The sequence below is a fragment of the Chroicocephalus ridibundus genome, chromosome 20 (genome assembly GCF_963924245.1).
Source record: "Chroicocephalus ridibundus chromosome 20, bChrRid1.1, whole genome shotgun sequence".
In the NCBI taxonomy this organism is placed as follows: domain Eukaryota; kingdom Metazoa; phylum Chordata; class Aves; order Charadriiformes; family Laridae; genus Chroicocephalus; species Chroicocephalus ridibundus.
Window position 1 is genome coordinate 1,770,056 of NC_086303.1, and position 18,149 is coordinate 1,788,204.

The 18,149-nt window shown below is 67.2% G+C and overlaps 1 protein-coding gene across 1 annotated transcript; it reads left to right on the forward strand.

Annotated features, from left to right (window-relative positions):
• Positions 1 to 442: 442 nt before the first annotated feature.
• Positions 443 to 17,109, forward strand: ELAPOR1 (endosome-lysosome associated apoptosis and autophagy regulator 1). The gene is given in 23 exon segments (XM_063356713.1): positions 443 to 635; positions 1,811 to 1,839; positions 1,842 to 1,900; positions 1,902 to 1,958; positions 2,443 to 2,523; positions 3,676 to 3,781; positions 3,920 to 4,069; positions 5,976 to 6,064; positions 6,180 to 6,357; positions 7,049 to 7,177; positions 7,263 to 7,353; positions 7,490 to 7,595; positions 7,697 to 7,834; positions 8,822 to 9,055; positions 9,057 to 9,077; positions 10,345 to 10,518; positions 13,765 to 13,945; positions 14,077 to 14,173; positions 14,277 to 14,378; positions 14,629 to 14,755; positions 16,401 to 16,579; positions 16,669 to 16,834; positions 16,996 to 17,109. Coding segments are annotated over 23 exon segments (2,724 nt in total). The 5' UTR covers positions 443 to 474; the 3' UTR covers positions 17,065 to 17,109.
• Positions 17,110 to 18,149: the final 1,040 nt, after the last annotated feature.

Below are 18,149 nucleotides of genomic sequence, written 5' to 3' on the forward strand. Positions count from 1 at the left end.
TGGGTGCCTCCGGATGCGATTTGGGGGGGGGGGGGGTGGATGGAATCCCCCAAGCCTTTGGGGGTGCCCCATGGCTCTGCAGCACCCTTCGGATTTTGCCTTGGTGCCGTAGGACCGTGGAGGGATGGGGGGAATCCCAGAGCCAGTCGGGGGGGCGCCTCCGGGCTGCGATGGTTGGGGGGGGGGGGGGGTGGGGTGTGTGGGGTGGGGGGGGGCCATAGGGGGTGCCCCACGGCTTCACACGGCATCCTTCGGCGCGGGGTGAGAGGGATGCTGGGGATGGGGGATCCCGGACCCCGCCGGTCCCTCCGCTAGCGGGGAGCGCTCCCAAAAGCGGAGCTGAGGATGCTGAGGCCGAAGCAGTGCCGGGACGGGGTTTTAGGGGGGGGGGGGACACCCCGGTCTTGACGACCCCCCCTCCCCCCCGACCTCCTCGTCGCAGCTTTCTCCTGCAAGGCGGGGGAGTTCCTGGACATGCAGGCGCAGGCGTGTCGCCCCTGCGCCGAGGGCAGCTACTCGCTGGGCACCGGCGTCCGCTTCGACGAGTGGGACGAGGTGCCCCACGGCTTCGCCAACGTGGCCACCAACCTGGAGGTGGACGAGGCCTTCGGGGACGCCGTGGAGAACTGCTCCGCGTGAGTCACGCGTTTCTACCCCCCTCCCAACCTTCCACACCGCCGGCTCGTCCCCGTTAATGGAATTGGGGGGGGGGGGGGGGGGGGCGGGGGTGTCTCGGCCAACCTGATGGTGACCAGGATGGGTGCGGTGACGCCACCGATCCCCACCTGCCGGTTGTACCGGGAGCCCCCAGTCCCTCCCGTCACCAGTTGTACTGGGAGCCACCAGTCCCTCCCATTGCCGATGGTACTGGGAGCCGCCAGTCCCTCCTGTGGGTTGTACCGGGAGCCACCAGTCCATCCTGCCGGTTGTACTGGGAGCCACAGATCCCCCCTACTGGTTGTACTGGGAGCCACCAATGCCCCCTATTGATTGTACTGGGAGCCACTGATCCCTCCTGTAACTGGTTGTACTGGGAGCCACCAGTCCCTCCTGTGGGTTGTACCGGGAGCCACTGATCCCTCTTGCTGGTTGTACTGGGAGCCACCAGTCCCTCCTGTAGCCGGTTGTACTGGGAGCCACCAGTCCCTCCAATAGCTGGTTGTACTGGGAGCCACCAATCCCTCTTGCTGGTTGTACTGGGAGCCACCAGTCCCTCCTGTAGCCGGTTGTACTGGGAGCCACTGATCCCTCTTGCTGGTTGTACTGGGAGCCACCAGTCCCTCCTGTAGCCGGTTGTACTGGGAGCCACCAGTCCCTCCAATAGCTGGTTGTACTGGAAGCCACCGATCGCTCTTGCTGGTTGTACTGGGAGCCACTGATCCCTCTTGCTGGTTGTACTGGGAGACACCAGTCCCTCCGGTAGCTGGTTGTACTGGGGGCCACCAATCTCCCCTGCTGGTTGTACTGGGAGCCACCAGTCCCTCCTGTGGGTTGTACCGGGAGCCACAATCCCTCTTGCTGGTGGTACTGGAGTCGACAGTCCCTCGTGCTGGTGGTACTGGGAGCCACCAGTCCCTCCCATTGCCGATGGTACTGGGAGCCGCCAGTCCCTCCTGGTTGTACTGGGAGCCACCGAGCTGCCCCAGCTCTCCGTTCCCCCCCGCGGTGTCCCCAAACCCCCCCGTGTCCGACGCCACCTCCCTGCTCCGCCCGGGGACCGTCCCCCTCCGTCCTCATCCCGGCCGCCGCCGCGGGGTTCAGGGTCGGTGAAGGAGCCCGGGGGGGGGGGGGTCGGTGTCACCCGCCGCAGGTCGACGTGGGTGCCGCTGGGGGACTACGTGCCTCCAACACGGACGAGTGCACGGCCACCCTCATGTACGCCGTCAGCCTCAAGCAGTCGGGGCACCGTCTCCTTCGAGTACATCTACCCCGACAGCAGCATCGTCTTCGAGTTCTTTGTAGGTGACTGGGGGGGGGGGGTTGGGGGGGGGCGGCGGGGGAATCCCTGGGGACATGGGACCGGGATGGGTTGCTGCCACGCCGCTGGGTGTCCGTAGCACCCCGTTTCCCCCATCGTCCCCCTCGTCACCCTTCCCCGGGAGGCTGTGCCGGCAGGGCGCCGCGGGGGACCGGCGTGGGGACACACGGCAGCGTTATTCGTGTCGTCCCCCCCCCCCCCCCCCCGCCCCGGTGGCGGGACCCCCAACCCCGCGGGAGAGGGAGCAGCCAGGGGACTCCCCTCGCCTTTGTGCCACGAGCCAGAGCCTTTATTTGCCACCATGGCCCTTCGATGGGCACCGGGAGCCACCAAACCCTCCCATCACCGGTTGTACTGGGAGCCGCCAGTCCCTCCTGCCAGTTGTACTGGGGGTGGGGGGGTGGTGTCCTTGGGGACGTGGCGGGGGGTCCCTGGGGGTCGCCGTCCTGACGCCGGCTCCGCAGGTGCAGAACGACCAGTGCCAGCCCACGGTGGAGGAGTCGCGCTGGATGCGGACGACGGAGAAGGGCTGGGAGTTTCACAGCGTGAGTGCGGGGGGGGTGACACGGCGCAGGCCCCCCCCCCCCCAGGTCCCTTGTGTCCCAGTTGTACCGGGAGCCACCAGGCCCTCCCATCACCAGAGGTACTGGGAGCCACTGGTCCCTCCTGCCGGTTGTACTGGGAGCCACCAGTTCCTCCTGCTGGTTGTACTGGGAGCCACCAGTCCCTCCCATCACCAGTTGTACTGGGAGCCACCAGTCCCTCCTGTAGCCGGTGGTACTGGGAGCCACCAGTCCCTCCTGCTGGTTGTACTGGGAGCCACCAGTCCCTCCCATCACCAGTTGTACTGGGAGCCACCAGTCCCTCCTGTAGCCGGTGGTACTGGGGGCCACCAGTTCCTCCTGTAGCTGGTTGTACTGGGAGCCACCAGTTCCTCCTGTAGCTGGTTGTACTGGGAGCCACCAGTCCCTCCTGTAGCCGGTGGTACTGGGAGCCACCAGTCCCTCCTGTAGCTGGTTGTACTGGGAGCCACCAGTTCCTCCTGTAGCTGGTTGTACTGGGAGCCACCAGTCCCTCCTGTAGCCGGTGGTACTGGGAGCCACCAGTCCCTCCTGCTGGTTGTACTGGGAGCCCCCAGTCCCTCCCATCACCAGTTGTACTGGGAGCCACCAGTCCCTCCTGTAGCCGGTGGTACTGGGAGCCACCAGTCCCTCCTGCTGGTTGTACTGGGAGCCACCAGTCCCTCCTGTAGCCGGTGGTACTGGGAGCCACCAGTCCCTCCTGCTGGTTGTACTGGGAGCCACCAGTCCTTCCTGCTGGTTGTAATGGGAGCCACCAGTCCCTCGTGTAGCCGGTGGTACTGGGAGCCACCAGTCCCTCCTGCTGGTTGTACTGGGAGCCACCAGTCCCTCCCATCACCAGAGGTACTGGGAGCCACTGGTCCCTCCTACTGGTTGTACTGGGAGCCACCAGTCCCTCCCATTGCCGTGTGTGTCCCCCCCAAGGAGAGGACGCTCCATGAGGTCGCGGCGGGCGGCAGCCGGTGCCGTCGGCTCCCTCGGCTCCCCACCCACGGGTGCCAGCCCCCCTCCCCAGCAGCGGGACCACCCTTCCCCGCTCCCCCCCCCTCCTCCACCCCCACCCCCCAAACCCCTCAACCCCCCCCCCCCCCCCCCCAACCCCCCCAACTGTTGCAGGTGGAGCTGAGCCGCGGCAACAACGTGCTGTACTGGCGGACCACCGCGTTCTCCGTCTGGGCCAAGGTCCCCAAACCGGTGCTGGTGAGGAACATCGGCATCACGGGTAGGGGGGGGGGGGGGCGCAGGGTGGGGTGTGGGGGGGTGTGTGTGTGTGTGTGGAGGGGGGGGGTGTGTGTGGGGGGGGGTCTCCCCCCGATGGCTGCCCCCCTCACCCCGGGCCTGAGCACCCTCCCGCCTCCAGGGGTGGCCTACACCTCCGAGTGCTTCCCCTGCAAACCCGGCACCTTCGCCCCCGCCGCCGGCTCCGGCTCCTGCCAGCTCTGTCCCCCCGACACCTTCTCCGGCAAAGGGGCCACCGTCTGCCAGCCCTGCGAGCCCGCCGCCTACGCCGGTGAGAGGGGGGAGGCCGCGGCCACCACCTTGTCACCCCCCCCCTCAGCCAGGTTCCCCCCTCCCCTTGTCCCCTCAGCCGGGGGTGGCAGCCGGGTCCCCTCCCCTTGTCCCCTCCGCCACAGGTGGCAGCTGGGTCCCCCCCACTTGTCCCCTCACCCGGGGGTGGCAGCCAGGTCCCCTCCCCTTGTCCCCTCAGCCAGTCCCCTCCCCTTGTCCCCTCAGCCGGGGGTGGCAGCCAGGTCCCCTCTCCTTGTCCCCTCCGCCACAGGTGGCAGCCGGGTCCCCCCCACTTGTCCCCTCACCCAGGGGTGGCAGCCAGGTCCCCTCCCCTTGTCCCCTCAGCCGTGGGTGGCAGCTGGGTCCCCTCCCCTTGTCCCCTCACCCGGAGATGGCAGCCATGTCCCCTGCCCTTGTTCCCTCAGCCAGGTCCCCTCACCTTGTCCCCTCAGATGGGGGTGGCAGATGGGTCCCCTCCCCTTGTCCCCTCACCTGGAGATGGCAGCCAGGTCCCCTCCCCTTGTCCCCTCAACCGTGGGTGGCAGCCATGTCCCCTGCCCTTGTCCCCTCAGCCAGGTCCCCTCCCCTTGTCCCCTCAGCCGGGTCCCCTCCCCTTGTCCCCTCCGCCACAGGTGGCAGCCGGGTCCCCCCCACTTGTCCCCTCACCCGGGGGTGGCAGCCAGGTCCCCCCCACTTGTCCCCTCAGCCAGTCCCCTCCCCTTGTCCCCTCAGATGGGGGTGGCAGATGGGTCCCCTCCCCTTGTCCCCTTACCCGGAGATGGCAGCCGGGTCCCCTCCCCTTGTCCCCTCACCCGGAGATGGCAGCCAGGTCCCCTCCTCTTGTCCCCTCAACCGTGGGTGGCAGCCATGTCCCCTGCCCTTGTCCCCTCAGCCAGGTCCCCTCCCCTTGTCCCCTCAGCCAGGTCCCCCCTCCCCTTGTCCCCTCAGCCAGGGGTGGCAGCCAGGTCCCTTCCCCTTGTCCCCTCCGCCACAGGTGGCAGCCGGGTCCCCCCCACTTGTCCCCTCAGCTGGGTCGCCTCCCCTTGTCCCCTCACCCGGGGGTGGCAGCCTCGTCCCCTGTCCTTGCCCCCTCGCCCGGGGGTGGCAGCCAGGTCCCCCCCACTTGTCCCCTCAGCCAGTCCCCTCACCTTGTCCCCTCAGATGGGGGTGGCAGATGGGTCCCCTCCCCTTGTCCCCTCAGCCAGGTTCCCCCTCCCCTTGTCCCCTCACCCGGAGATGGCAGCCAGGTCCCCTCGCCTTGTCCCCTCAACCACAGGTGGCAGCCATGTCCCCTGTCCTTGTCCCCTCAGCCAGGTCCCCCCTCCCCTTGTCCCCTCAGCTGGGGGTGGCAGCTGTGTCCCCTGCCTTTGTCCTCTCAGCCAGGTCCTCTCCCCATGTCCCCTCACCCGGAGATGGCAGCCAGGTCCCCTCCCCTTGTCCCCTCAACCACAGGTGGCAGCCATGTCCCCTGCCCTTGTCCCCTCAGCCAGGTCTCCCCTCCCCTTGTCCCCTCAGCTGGGGGTGGCAGCTGTGTCCCCTGCCTTTGTCCTCTCAGCCAGGTCCTCTCCCCTTGTCCCTTCACCCGGAGATGGCAGCCAGGTCCCCTTGCCTTGTCCCCTTAACCGCGGGTGGCAGCCATGTCCCCTGCCCTTGTCCCCTCAGCCAGGTCCCCTCCCCTTGTCCCCTCACCTGGAGGTGGCAGCCGGGTCCCCTTGTCCCCCCCCCAACCCCCTGTCCCCCGGGGAAGGGAGAGCTGATGCGAGGGACAAGGGGGACCCGCCACCCCTTGGCGGGTTGGGGCCACGGGCGTCCCGCAGGTGACAGGGCGTCCCGTGGGGATGTGGGTGATGTCGTGTGTGTCCCCCCCGCGGGGTTACTGACCCCACCGTGTCCCCCGCCATCGGCAGAGCCCGGCTCGGCGTCCTGCAAGCCCCGGCCGCCCTGCACCGACAAGGATTACTTCTACACCCACAGCGCCTGCGACGCCCGCGGGGAGGTACGGCCTTGGGGGGGGGGGCGGGGGGGGACACACACATGGGGGGGCTGGCTGTCCCCCGTGTCGTGTCCCCTCCCCGGCTCACCCCCTTTGTCCCTTCTCCCACCCCGGCCAGACCCAGCTGATGTTCAAATGGGCAGAGCCCAAAATCTGCAGCGAGGAGGCGGCGGGGGCGGCTCGGCTGCCCCCCTCCGGGGTGAAAACCAAGTGCCCCCCCTGCAACCCCGGCTTCGCCAAGGGCAACGGCAGCGCCTGCCAGCCCTGTCCCTACGGCTCCTACTCCGACGGCTCCGGTAAGGACGTCCCCGACATCATCCCCAAGGGGTGACCGGGGCACCCAGAGCTGCCGGGGGGAGGTGGGTGCCACCCCAGTGCAGGATTGTCCCCTCCTGTCCCTACGGCTCCAGTAAGGACGTCCCCGACATCATCCCCAAGGGGTGACCAGGGCACCCAGAGCTGCCGGGGGGAGGTGGGTGCCACCCCAGTGCAGGATTGTCCCCTCCTATCTCCACGGCTCCAGTAAGGACACCCCCATAATTGTCCCCAAGGGGTGACCGGAGCACCCAGGAGGTGCCAGGGGGAGGTGGGTGCCACCCCGGTGCAGGATTGTCCCCTCCTGTCCCTACGGCTCCAGTAAGGATGTCCCTGTCATTGTCCCCGAGGGGTGACCAGGGCACCCGGAGCTGCCGGGGCGGGGCGGGGGGGGAGGTGGGTGCCACCCCGGTGCAGGGCTCTCCCCTCCTGTCCCCATAGCTCCAGTAAGGACATCCCTATAATTGTCCCCAAGGGGTGACTGGGGCACCCAGAGCTGCCGGGGGGAGGTGGGTGCCACCCCGGTACAGGATTGTCCCCTCCTGTCCCTACGGCTCCAGTAAGGACGTCCCTGTCATTGTCCCCAAGGGGTGACTGGGGCACCCAGAGCTGCCGGGGAGGGGGGGGAGGTGGGTGCCACCCCGGTGCAGGGCTGTCCCCTCCTGTCCCCAGGCTGCCTCAGCTGCCCGCCGGGCACGGAGCCGGCGCTGGGGCTGGAGTACAAGTGGTGGAACGTGTTGCCCCCCAACATGGAGACCACCGTCCTCAGCGGCGTCAACTTCGAGTACAAGGGGATGGCAGGTAACGCCGGGACACTGTCCCCTCGCCGTCCCTTCCCCGCGGGGACAGCCGGGGACCCCGCTGAGCCCTCACCCTGTCCTGGCAGGCTGGGAGGTGGCCGGGGACTACATCTACACGGCGGCGGGAGCCTCCGATAACGACTTCATGATCCTCACGCTGGTGGTCCCCGGCTTCAGGTGAGGTGGGGACCAGCGCCGGGATGTCCCCAGGGAGGTTGCTGGGGGGGGGGCGGAATGGGACGGGGACGGACGACACAGTGGCATGGGGCAGAGCCCGGCAGCGTCCCCAACGCCGTCCCCACGCCGTCGCCAGCCCCCCGAGCCCGGTGCCGGAGGACGCGGAGAGCAAGGAGGTGGGCAGGATCACCTTCGTCTTCGAGACCGTCTGCAGCGTCAGCTGCGAGCTCTACTTCATGGTGGTGAGTCGCGGGAGGAGGAGGGGGGACGACGAGGACGACGTCAACACAGCGGGTTTGGGGCGGGGGGTTGGTGTCCCACCGTCCCCCCCGTGGCCCCGCAGGGCGTCAACTCCCGCACCAACACGCCGGTGGAGACGTGGACGGGCCCCAAGGGGAAGCAGTCCTACACCTACGTGGTGGAGAAGAACGCCACCATGAGCTTCACCTGGGCTTTCCAGCGCACGCCCTACCACGAGGCGGTGAGGGACGGGGCCGTCCCGGGCGGGTGACAGGATCTGACCCCTCTATGGGTGACGCCAACCCCCCCCCCCCCGGGTGGAGGGTGACACCGTGCGGGATGACACCAGCCCCGCCATGGCCATCCCGGGTGGGGGACACTGTGTGGATGGGTGACGCCAACCCCTCAGCTGTCCCCAGGGAGGTGACATGGCCCCCCCATGGCCATCCCGGGTGGGTGACACTGTGTGGATGGGGGATTCCAGCCCCCCCCAGCCGTCCCAAGGAGGTGACACTGTCCCCCCATGGCCATGCTGGGTGGGTGACAGGGTGGGTGATGGTATCTGACCCTGGGCGGGTGACACTGTGTCGATGGGTGATGCCAGCTCCCCAGCTGTCCCCAAGGTGCTGGCACTGTCCTCCCGTGGCCATCCTGGGTGGGTGACGGTATCTGACCCTGGGTGGGTGACACCGGGCCCCCCATGGCCATCCTGGGTGGGTGACAGGGTGGGTGACAGCATGTGGATGGGTGATGCCAGCTCCCCAGCTGTCCCTAGATAGAGAGGTGACACCATCTCCCCGTGGCCATCCTGGGTGGGTGACAGTATCTGCCCCTGTGTGGGTGACACTGGGCCCCCTCATGGCCATCCTGGGTGGGTGACACTGTATAGATGGGTGATGCCAATCCCTCGGCTGTCCCCAAGGAGGTGACACTGTCCCCCAACGGCCATCCTGAGCAGGTGACAGGGTGGGTGACAGGGTGGGTGACAGTATCTGACGCTGGGTGGGTGACCCTGGGCCCCCCCACGGCCATCCTGGGTGAGTGACAGTACGTGGATGGGTGATGCCAACCCCTCAGCTGTCCCCAAGGAGGGGACACCAGCCTCCATGGCCACCCTGGGTGGGTGACACTGCGTGGATGGGGGATGCCAGCTCCCCAGCTGTCCCCCAGCGGGGCGGGCCGTGGGTGGGCGGGTGACGGTGACGGTGACAGGTGCTCTCGGTGCCAGGGCCGGCGCTACACCACCGACGTGGCCAAGCTCTACTCCGTCAACGTCACCAACGTGCTGGGAGGGGTGGCCTCCTTCTGCCGGCGCTGCGCCCCCGAGCCGGCCGGCTCCTGCGCCCCGTGTCCCCCCGGCCACGCCGTGGAGCGCGGCTCGGGCGCCTGTCGGCCCTGTCCCCCCGGCACCTACCTGCGGGGTCACCCCTCCGACGGGACCCCCGCCTGCCACCCCTGCGGCCCCCGGCACCCGCAGCAACCAGGTGACCGGCCCCGCGTGTCCCCCGGGGGCGCAGGGGGGGGATGTCCCCACGGGGGATGCCAGCCGTCGTGTCCCCCCCCCCCCAGTATGGGTGATGCTGTGGGACCCGGAGGGGTGACACCAGCCCCTCCAGCCGAGGTGTCCCAGATGGGTGGCACCAGCCGGCTCCAGGAGGGTGACACCAGCGCCCCCCCCCACCCCAACCCCATCATGGGTGGGTGACACCAGCTCTTCTGGCCATCCCGGGTGGGTGACACTGTCTGGGTGGGTGATGCCAATCCCCAGCTGTCCCCAGGGAGGTGACACCAGCCCCCCGTGGCCATCCTGGGTGGGTGACAGGGTGGGTGACGGTATCTGACCCTGGGTGGGTGACACTGGGCCCCCCCATGGCCATCCTGGGTGGGTGACACTGCGTGGATGAGTGATGCCAGCTTCCCAGCTGTCCCCAAGAAGGTGACATTGTCCCCCCGTGGCCATGCTGGGTGGGTGACAGGGTGGGTGATGGTATCTGACCCTGGGTGGGTGACACTGTCCCCCCCATGGCCATCCTGGGCGGGTGACACTGTGTGGATGGCTGATGCCAGCACTTCAGCTGTCCCCAAGAAGGTGACACCGGCCCCCCCCAGCCATCCTGGGTGGGTGACAGTATCTGACCCTGGGTGGGTGACACTGTCGCCCCCACCATGGCCATCCTGGGCGGGTGACAGGGTGGGTGATGGTATCTGACCCTGGGTGGGTGACACTGTCGCCCCCACCATGGCCATCCTGGGCGGGTGACAGGGTGGGTGACGGTATCTGACCCTGGGTGGGTGACACTGGGTGGGTGACACTGTCCCCCCATGGCCACGCTGGGCGGGTGACAGGGTGGGTGACACTGTCCCCCCCATGGCCATCCTGGGCGGGTGACACTGCGTGGTTGGGGGATTCCAACCCCTCAGCTGTCCCCAAGAAGGTGACACCAGCCCCCCCCCGGCCATCCTGGGCGGGTGACACTGTGTGGATGGGGGATTCCAGCCCCCCCAGCCGTCCCCAAGGAGGTGACACTGTCCCCCCGCCATGGCCATGCTGGGCGGTGACAGGGTGGGTGACAGTATCTGACCCCGGATGGGTGCCACCACCACCACCCCCCCACCCCCCCCCCAACCCCGGGCTGTCCAACGGGCGACGCCAGCCCCCCCCCGCTGTCCCCAAGGGGATGACGGCAGCCCCCCCCCCCGGGTGACCCGCTGCGTCCCCGTGGGGGTGACGATGCCACCTCCCGTCCCCAGCTCCGCTCCCTCTGCTACAACAACTGCACCTTCTCCCTGCCGCTGCCGGGCCGCGTCCTGCGCTACGACCTCTCGGCGCTGGCCCCCGCCGTCGCCTTCGCCAGCGGCCCCAGCTTCACCGCCAAGGGCCTCAAGTACTTCCACCACTTCAACCTCAGCCTCTGCGGCCACCAGGTGAGGCCGGCGGGCACGGGGAACGGGCTAGCGACTTCCCTGGGCACGGGGAACGGGCTAGCGACTTCTCCCAGCACGGGGAACAGGCTAGTGACTTCCCTGGGCACGGGGAACGGGCTAGTGACTTTGCTGGGCACAGGAAACGGGCTAGTGACTTTCCTGGGCACGGGGAACGGGCTAGCGACTTCTCCCAGCACGGGGAGTGGGCTAGTGACTTTGCTGGGCACAGGAAACGGGCTAGTGACTTCCCTGGGCACGGGGAACGGGCTAGCGACTTCTCCCAGCACGGGGAGTGGGCTAGTGACTTTGCTGGGCACAGGAAACGGGCTAGTTTCCCTGGGCACGGGGAGCGCGCTAGTGACTTCTCCCAGCACAGGGAGTGGGCTAGTGACTTCCCCGGGCACAGGGAACGGGCTAGTGACTTCCCCAGGCACGGGGAATGGGCTAGTGACTTTCCTGGGCACGGGGAGTGGGCTAGGGACTTCCCTGGGCAAGGGGAACGGGCTAGGGACTTCTCCGAGCACGGGGAGTGGGCTAGTGACTTTGCTGGGCACAAGGAGTGGGCTAGTGACTTCTCCCAGCACGGGGAGTGGGCTAGTGACTTCCCTGGGCACGGGGAGTGGGCTAGGGACTTTCCTGGCACGGGGAACGGGCTAGTGACTTTCCCGAGCACGGGGAACAGCCTAGTGACTTCCCCAGGCACAGGAATGGGCTAGTGTTTGCCCCTGACACGGACACCGGGCTAGTGCCTGCCCTGGGCATAGACATCAGGCTGGTGACTTCCCCAGGCACGGGAATGGGCTAGTGTTTGCCCCTGACATGCACACCAGGCTAGTGCCTGCCCTGGGCATGGACATCAGGCTGGTGACTTCCCCAGGCATGGGAATGGGCTAGTGACTTCCCCAGGCACAGGAATGGGCTAGTGCCTGCCCTGGGCACAGAAACCAGGCTAGTGACTTCCCTGGGCACGGGGAATGGGCTAGTGCCTGCCCCTGGCACGGACACCAGGCTTGTGCCTGCCCTGGGCACAGACACCGGGATGGTGACTTCCCCAGGCATGGGAATGGGCTAGTGACTTCCCCAGGCATTGGCACTGGGCTAGTGACTTCCCCAGGCACGGGCGCCAGCATAGTGACTTGCCCGGGCACAGGCACCAGGCTAGTGACTTCCCTGGGCACAGACAGCGGGCTAGTGAATTCCCAGGGCACGGGCACCGGGCTAGTGACTTCCCTGGGCACGGACACCAGGGTGGGTGTCCCAGGCTAGTCACCAGGCTAGTGACTTCCCTGTGCAGAGGAATGGGCTAGTGACTTCCCTGGGCACAGGCAGCAGGCTGGGGGCTTCCTCAGGCACGGGCACTGGGCTGGTGACTTCCCCAGGCATGGGAACGGGCTAGTGTTTGCCCTGAGCACGGGAAGGGGCGGGGGGGGGGTGTGACTTGGGGATGGGAACGGGTGTGCGCACACGTATGTAGGGCAAACACGCGTGTGTGTGTGCATACAGAGGGCAAACACGCGTGTAGGTCACCACACACAGACACACGCGTGTGCCATCAACACGCACACACACGCGTGTACGATCACCGCACACACACACGTGTACGATCACGGCACACACACACGCGTGTGCCATCAACACGCGCACACACACACGTGTACAATCACGGCACACACACACGCGTGTGCCATCACCACACACACAGACACACGCGTGTGCTGTCGCTGCACACACAGACACATGCGTGTGCCATCAACATGCACGCAGACACACGTGTGTCCAGTCACCACACACAGACACACGCGTGTGCCGTCACCATACACACACACACGCGTGTGCGGTCATTGCACACACAGACACACGCGTGTGCAGTTGCCGCACACACAGACACACGTGTGTGCCATCAACATGCACACAGACACACGCGTGTGTGGTCACCGCACACACAGACACATGTGTGTGCCATCAACATGCACACACACGCGTGTGCTGTCACTGCACACACAAACACACGTGTGCGGTCACCACACACACAGACACACATGTATGCTGTCATTGCACACACAGACACATGCGTGTGCCAGCACCACACACACACGTGTGCCATCAACGTGCACACAGACACACACGTGTGCGGTCACCACACACACAGACACACACGTGTGCTGTCACTGCACACACACACACACACGTGTGCCATCACCGCACACACAGACACACACGTGTGCTGTCACTGCACACACACACACGTGTGCCATCACCACACACACAGACACACACGTGTGCCGTCACTGCACACACAGACACACGCGTGTGCCGTCACCACACACAGAGACACGTGGGTGGGCCATCAACGTGCACACAGACACATGTGTGTGCCGTCACCATACACACACGTGTGCGGTCATTGCACACACACACACGCGTGTGCAATCACTGCACACACAGACACACGCGTGTGCTGTCACCGCACACATAGACACACACGTGTGCCATCGCTGCACACACAGACACACGCGTGTGCGGTTATTGCACACACAGACACACGCGTGTGCCATCAACGTGTACACACACACATGTGCCATCACCACACACACACGTGTGTGTGCAGTCACCACACACACAGATACACACGTGTGCAGTCATTGCACACACAGACACACGCGTGTGCCGTCACCACGCACACACACACGTATGTGGTCATTGCACACACAGACACATGCGTGTGCCAGCACCACACACACACGTGTGCCATCAACGTGCACACAGACACACACGTGTGCGGTCACCACACACACAGACACACGCGTGTAGGTCACCGCACACACAGACACATGCGTGTGCCATCACCACACACACAGACACACGCGTGTAGGTCACCGCACACACAGACACATGCGTGTGCCATCACCGCACACACAGATACACGTGTGTGCGGTCGCCACACACACACGTGCGTGTGCGGTCACAGCACACACAGACACACACATGTGCAGTTGCCACACACACACGCGTGTGTGCTGTCACCATACACACACACACGCGCGTGTGCTGTCACCGTGCACACAGACACACGCGTGTGCAGTCACCACACACACAGACACACGTGTGTGCTGTCACCGCGCACACAGACACACGCGTGTGCTGTCACCGCACACACAGACACACGCGTGTGCCATCACCGTGCACATAGACACACACGTGTGCTGTCACCGCACACACAGACCCACGCGTGTGCGGTCTCCGCAGGGCAGGAAGATGGCCTCCTGCAGTGACAACGTGACGGACGCGCGGCTGCCGGCGGGCGAGGGGCCCGCGGGGCGGGTGGTGACGGCCCACGTCTGCCAGTCCCTGCTGGTGCCCCCCGACGTCATGGGCTACAAGACGGCCGTGTCCTCGCAGCCCGTCAGCCTGGCCGACCGCCTGCTGGGTGAGCGGGGACGCCGCGGGGGGGCTCCGGAGTGTGTCGTGTGTCCCCCCCGACACACCCCTCCCCTTGGGACCCCGGTGGCACTGGGACACCCCGCTGGGTGACACTGGGACACCCCGCTTTCCCCGCAGGCGTCACCACCGGCTCCACGCTGGACGGCGTCACCTCCCCGCCCGAACACTTCCCCCCCGGCCACCCCGACCTGCCCGACATCGTCTTCTTCTTCAGGTGACGAGGGCGGGTGACGGGGAGGGGACAGGGACTCTGCTGTGTGTCCCCCCCCTACCCCTTGCTGAGTCCCCTTTGTGTGTCCCCCCCTCACCCCGGGCAGGTCCAACGATGTGACACAGCCCTGCAGCGGCGGCCGGGCCACCGCCATCCGCCTGCGCTGCGACCCGCTGCGCCCGGGCACCGGCACCCTGGCTGTCCCCAGGTCGGTGGGGACACTGCTGGGGACCGGGTTGGCTTTGGTGGGGGTTGTGGGGGGGGGACGACACAGCATCCCCCCCCAAATCCAATCCCCTCCCAGGGTGACACCCCCCCACTCCTGCCATCCCGTCCTCACCCCGCTTGGGGACCTCTGGGTGCTCCGCTTCGGGGTGTCCCCTGCTCTGGGGGTGTCACCACTGGCTGAGCCCAGCCCCCCCCCCCCAATTATTTTTTTTTTTTCTCCCCCCCCCCAGCAAATGCCCCGAGGGCACCTGCGACGGTTGTACCTTCCACTTCCTCTGGGTGACGGGCGCTGCGTGTCCCCTCTGCTCCGACGCACACTATCGCCCCATCCTCGGCGCCTGCCTCGGCGGCGTCCAGGTAACCCCCCCCCATCCTATTCACCCCCCCCCCGAATTTCTTCCCCACCCCCAGAGCACCACCTCCATGTGTCACCATCGCTCGGGGCCAGACGCCACGGGGATGGGCTTGGGGGTGGGGGTGGGGGGAGGTGTCCCCCATCCTATTCACCCCCCCATCTTATCCCCCCCCCCATCTTATTCCCCCCCCAATTCCTCCCTCCCAATTCCCCCCCCATCCTATTCACCCCCCCATCTTATTCCCCCCCCAATTCCTCCCTCCCAATTCCCCCCGCCATCCTATTCACCCCCCCCATCTTATTCCCCCCCCATCTTATTCCCCCCCCCAATTCCTCCCTCCCAATTCCCCCCCCCCCCATCCTATTCACCCCCCCCGCAATTTCTGCCCCCCCCCCGCGGAGGACCACCTACTTGGGTCACCATCGCTCAGGGCCAGACGTCACGGGGATGGGCTTGGGGAGGGGGGGTCTCCCATCCTATTCAACCTCCCCCCCCCAGTTCCCCCCCCCCATCCTATTCACCGCCCCCAATTTCCCCCCCCCCCCACCAAGAGGACCACCTACAAGTGCCACAATCGCCTGGGGCCAGACGCCATGGGGATGGGCTTGGGGGGGGAGGGGGAGGTCCCCCATCCTATTCACCCCCCCCATCTTATTCACCCCCCCAATTCCCCCCTCCCAATTCCCCCCCCCCATCCTATTCACCCCTCCACCAATTTCCGCCCCCCCCCCCCCCCCCGGAGGACCACCTACTTGTGTCACCATCGCTCAGGGCCAGACGCCATGGGGAGGGGGGGGTCCCCCATCCTATTCAACCCCCCCCCAATCCCACACCCCCCCATCCTATTCACCCCCCCCCCCAATTTCGCCCCCCACAAGAGGACCACCTACAAGCGCCACCATCGCTCGGGGCCAGACGCCACGGGGGTGGGCTTGGGGAGGGGGGGGCACCCCATCCTATTTCCCCCCCCATCAATTCCGCCCCCCCCAGAGGAACACCATTGCTCAGGGTCTGACGCCACGGGGATGGGCTTGGGGCGGGGGGGCAACCCATCCTATTCCCCCCCCCCCAATCAATTCCGCCCCCCCCCCCCAGAGGAACACCATCGCTCAGGGCCAGACGCCACGGGGATGGGCTTGGGGAGGGGGGGGGCACCCCATCCTATTTCCCCCCCCCATCAGTTCCGCCCCCCCCAGAGGAACACCATCACTCGGGGCCAGACACCACGGGGATGGGCTTGGGGAGGGGGGGGCACCCCATCCTATTCCCCCCCCCCCCCATCAATTCCGCCCCCCCGCCCCCCCCAGAGGAACACCATCGCTCAGGGCCTGACGCCACGGGGATGGGCTTGGGGAGGGGGGGGCACCCCATCCTATTTCCCCCCCCCATCAATTCCGCCCCCCCCAGAGGAACACCATTGCTCAGGGCCTGACGCCACGGGGATGGGCTTGGGGAGGGGGGGGTCCCCCCATCTTATTTCCCCCCCCCAGTCCTCCCCCCCCACCCCGCCTCAGAGGACCACCTATACGTACCGCCATCGCTCAGGCCCAGACGCCACGGGGATGGACTTGGGGAGGGGGGTTCCCCCATCTACACACACACACCCACACCCCCCCCATCAATTATTCCCCCCCCCCCGCCCCCAGAGGACCACCTACGTGTGGCGGGAGCCGCGGCTGTGCCGGGGGGGGCAGGAGCTGCCGGCTCAGAGGCTGAGGAGCTGCCGGAGCGGGGATTTTTGGCTGAAGGTGGGAATCTCGGCCGGCACCTGCGTCGCCGTCCTGCTGGCCGCCCTCGCCGCTTACTTCTGGAAAAAGAACCAAAAGTGAGACCCCGGCACCGGGATTTCGGAGGGGATGCCGGGGTGGGGGGGGTAAATGCCATCGTTGTGTTTTCCCCCCCGCCCCGGCTAAGGCTGGAGTATAAATACTCCAAACTGGTGATGACGGCGGCGGCCAAGGAGAGCGAGCTGGCGGCGCCCGACAGCTGCGCCATCATGGAGGGGGAGGACGCCGAGGACGAGCTGCTCTTCGCCAGCAAAAATTCCCTTTTGGGCAAAATTAAGGCCTTGGCCTCGAAGGTAAGGACGGGGACGCGTGTCCGTCCCCCCCCCACCCCCCCGCCTCCTCCACGAGCTACCGCCGTGGGCCTTGCCTCAGTTTCCCCACCCCGGGGGCGAGTGGGACACAGACGGAGTGGGGGCGGGGGGGTTCGTGGCACTGACGCCGACGCTCGCCGCAGAGGACGCCGGACGGTTTCGACTCCGTCCCGTTGAAGACATCGTCCGGCAGCGCCGCCATGGAGCTGTGACAGGGACGGGGTTGGGGGGGGGGGGTGGGGGGGGGCCCACCGTGCCCACCCCCACTCCCCTCCCCCCCCCCTCCAACGTGGCCTTAGGGACCCGCTTCGGACCGGAGCTTCGTTACGGCTTTTGTACGTGTGTGTGTGTCCCCCCCCCGCCCCCGCAGTGTCCCCCCCTCCCCTCCTCAGCCCAGAAATGCCAAATACAGGTGTGGGGTTTGTACGGCGGCTCCGTGTCACCCCCCCCCGGCCCCCCCCGGCCCCAGGACAGAGCCGGGGGGTCAGCGTGGGCACACCAGACCTGGGGGGGGTGTGTGTGGGGGGTGTGTGTGTTGTGTGTGCGCACACGCTCATCGCACAGGCGTGTGCGGGGCGTTTGTGTGTGGGGACGTGTGTGCACACGCGTGTGTGTGTGGGGGGGGGTGTAGGCGTCGGGGGGGGTGTGCACACGGGCGTGCACGGGGGTGTCAACGCGGGGACGCGTGTGCACGCGCACGTGGTTGGGCGGTCACGCGGGGACGCGTGTGCACGTGGGTGGGTGTTCACATGGGGACGCGTGTGCACACGCGTGTGCGCATGCCTGTGGGTGGGTGTTCACCTGGGGGGGTGTGTGTGTGTGCACACGCGTGTGTGTGTACACGTGGGTGGGTGTTCACGTGGGGGGGGGTGTGCACATGTGTGGGGGTGTGTTCCCGTGGGGATGTGTGTGCACACGCGTGTGTGTGTGCGCGCGCATGTGGGTGGGGGGGGTTGCGTGGGGACACGCGTGCACGGGTGTGTGTATGCACGTGGGGGGTCACGTAGGGACGCGTGTGCACACGCGTGGGGGGGGTGGGGGTTCACATGGTGACACGTGCACACGCGTGTGTGTGCACGTGGGTGTCCACGCGCTGGGGGATGCGTGTGGAGGGGGGGGCGGGTGCGTGCACACGCGTGTGCGAACCGTGGCCGTGGCACGGACGCCTCCTGCGCTGCCGTCACGGCACGGGGTGAGGAGGTGAGAGCCCGGTGGCCCATGGCTGGGCCGTGCCGTGCCGTGCCATGATGTGCCAGGCCACAATGTGCCGCGCCAGGCCGTGCTGGGCCATGCCATG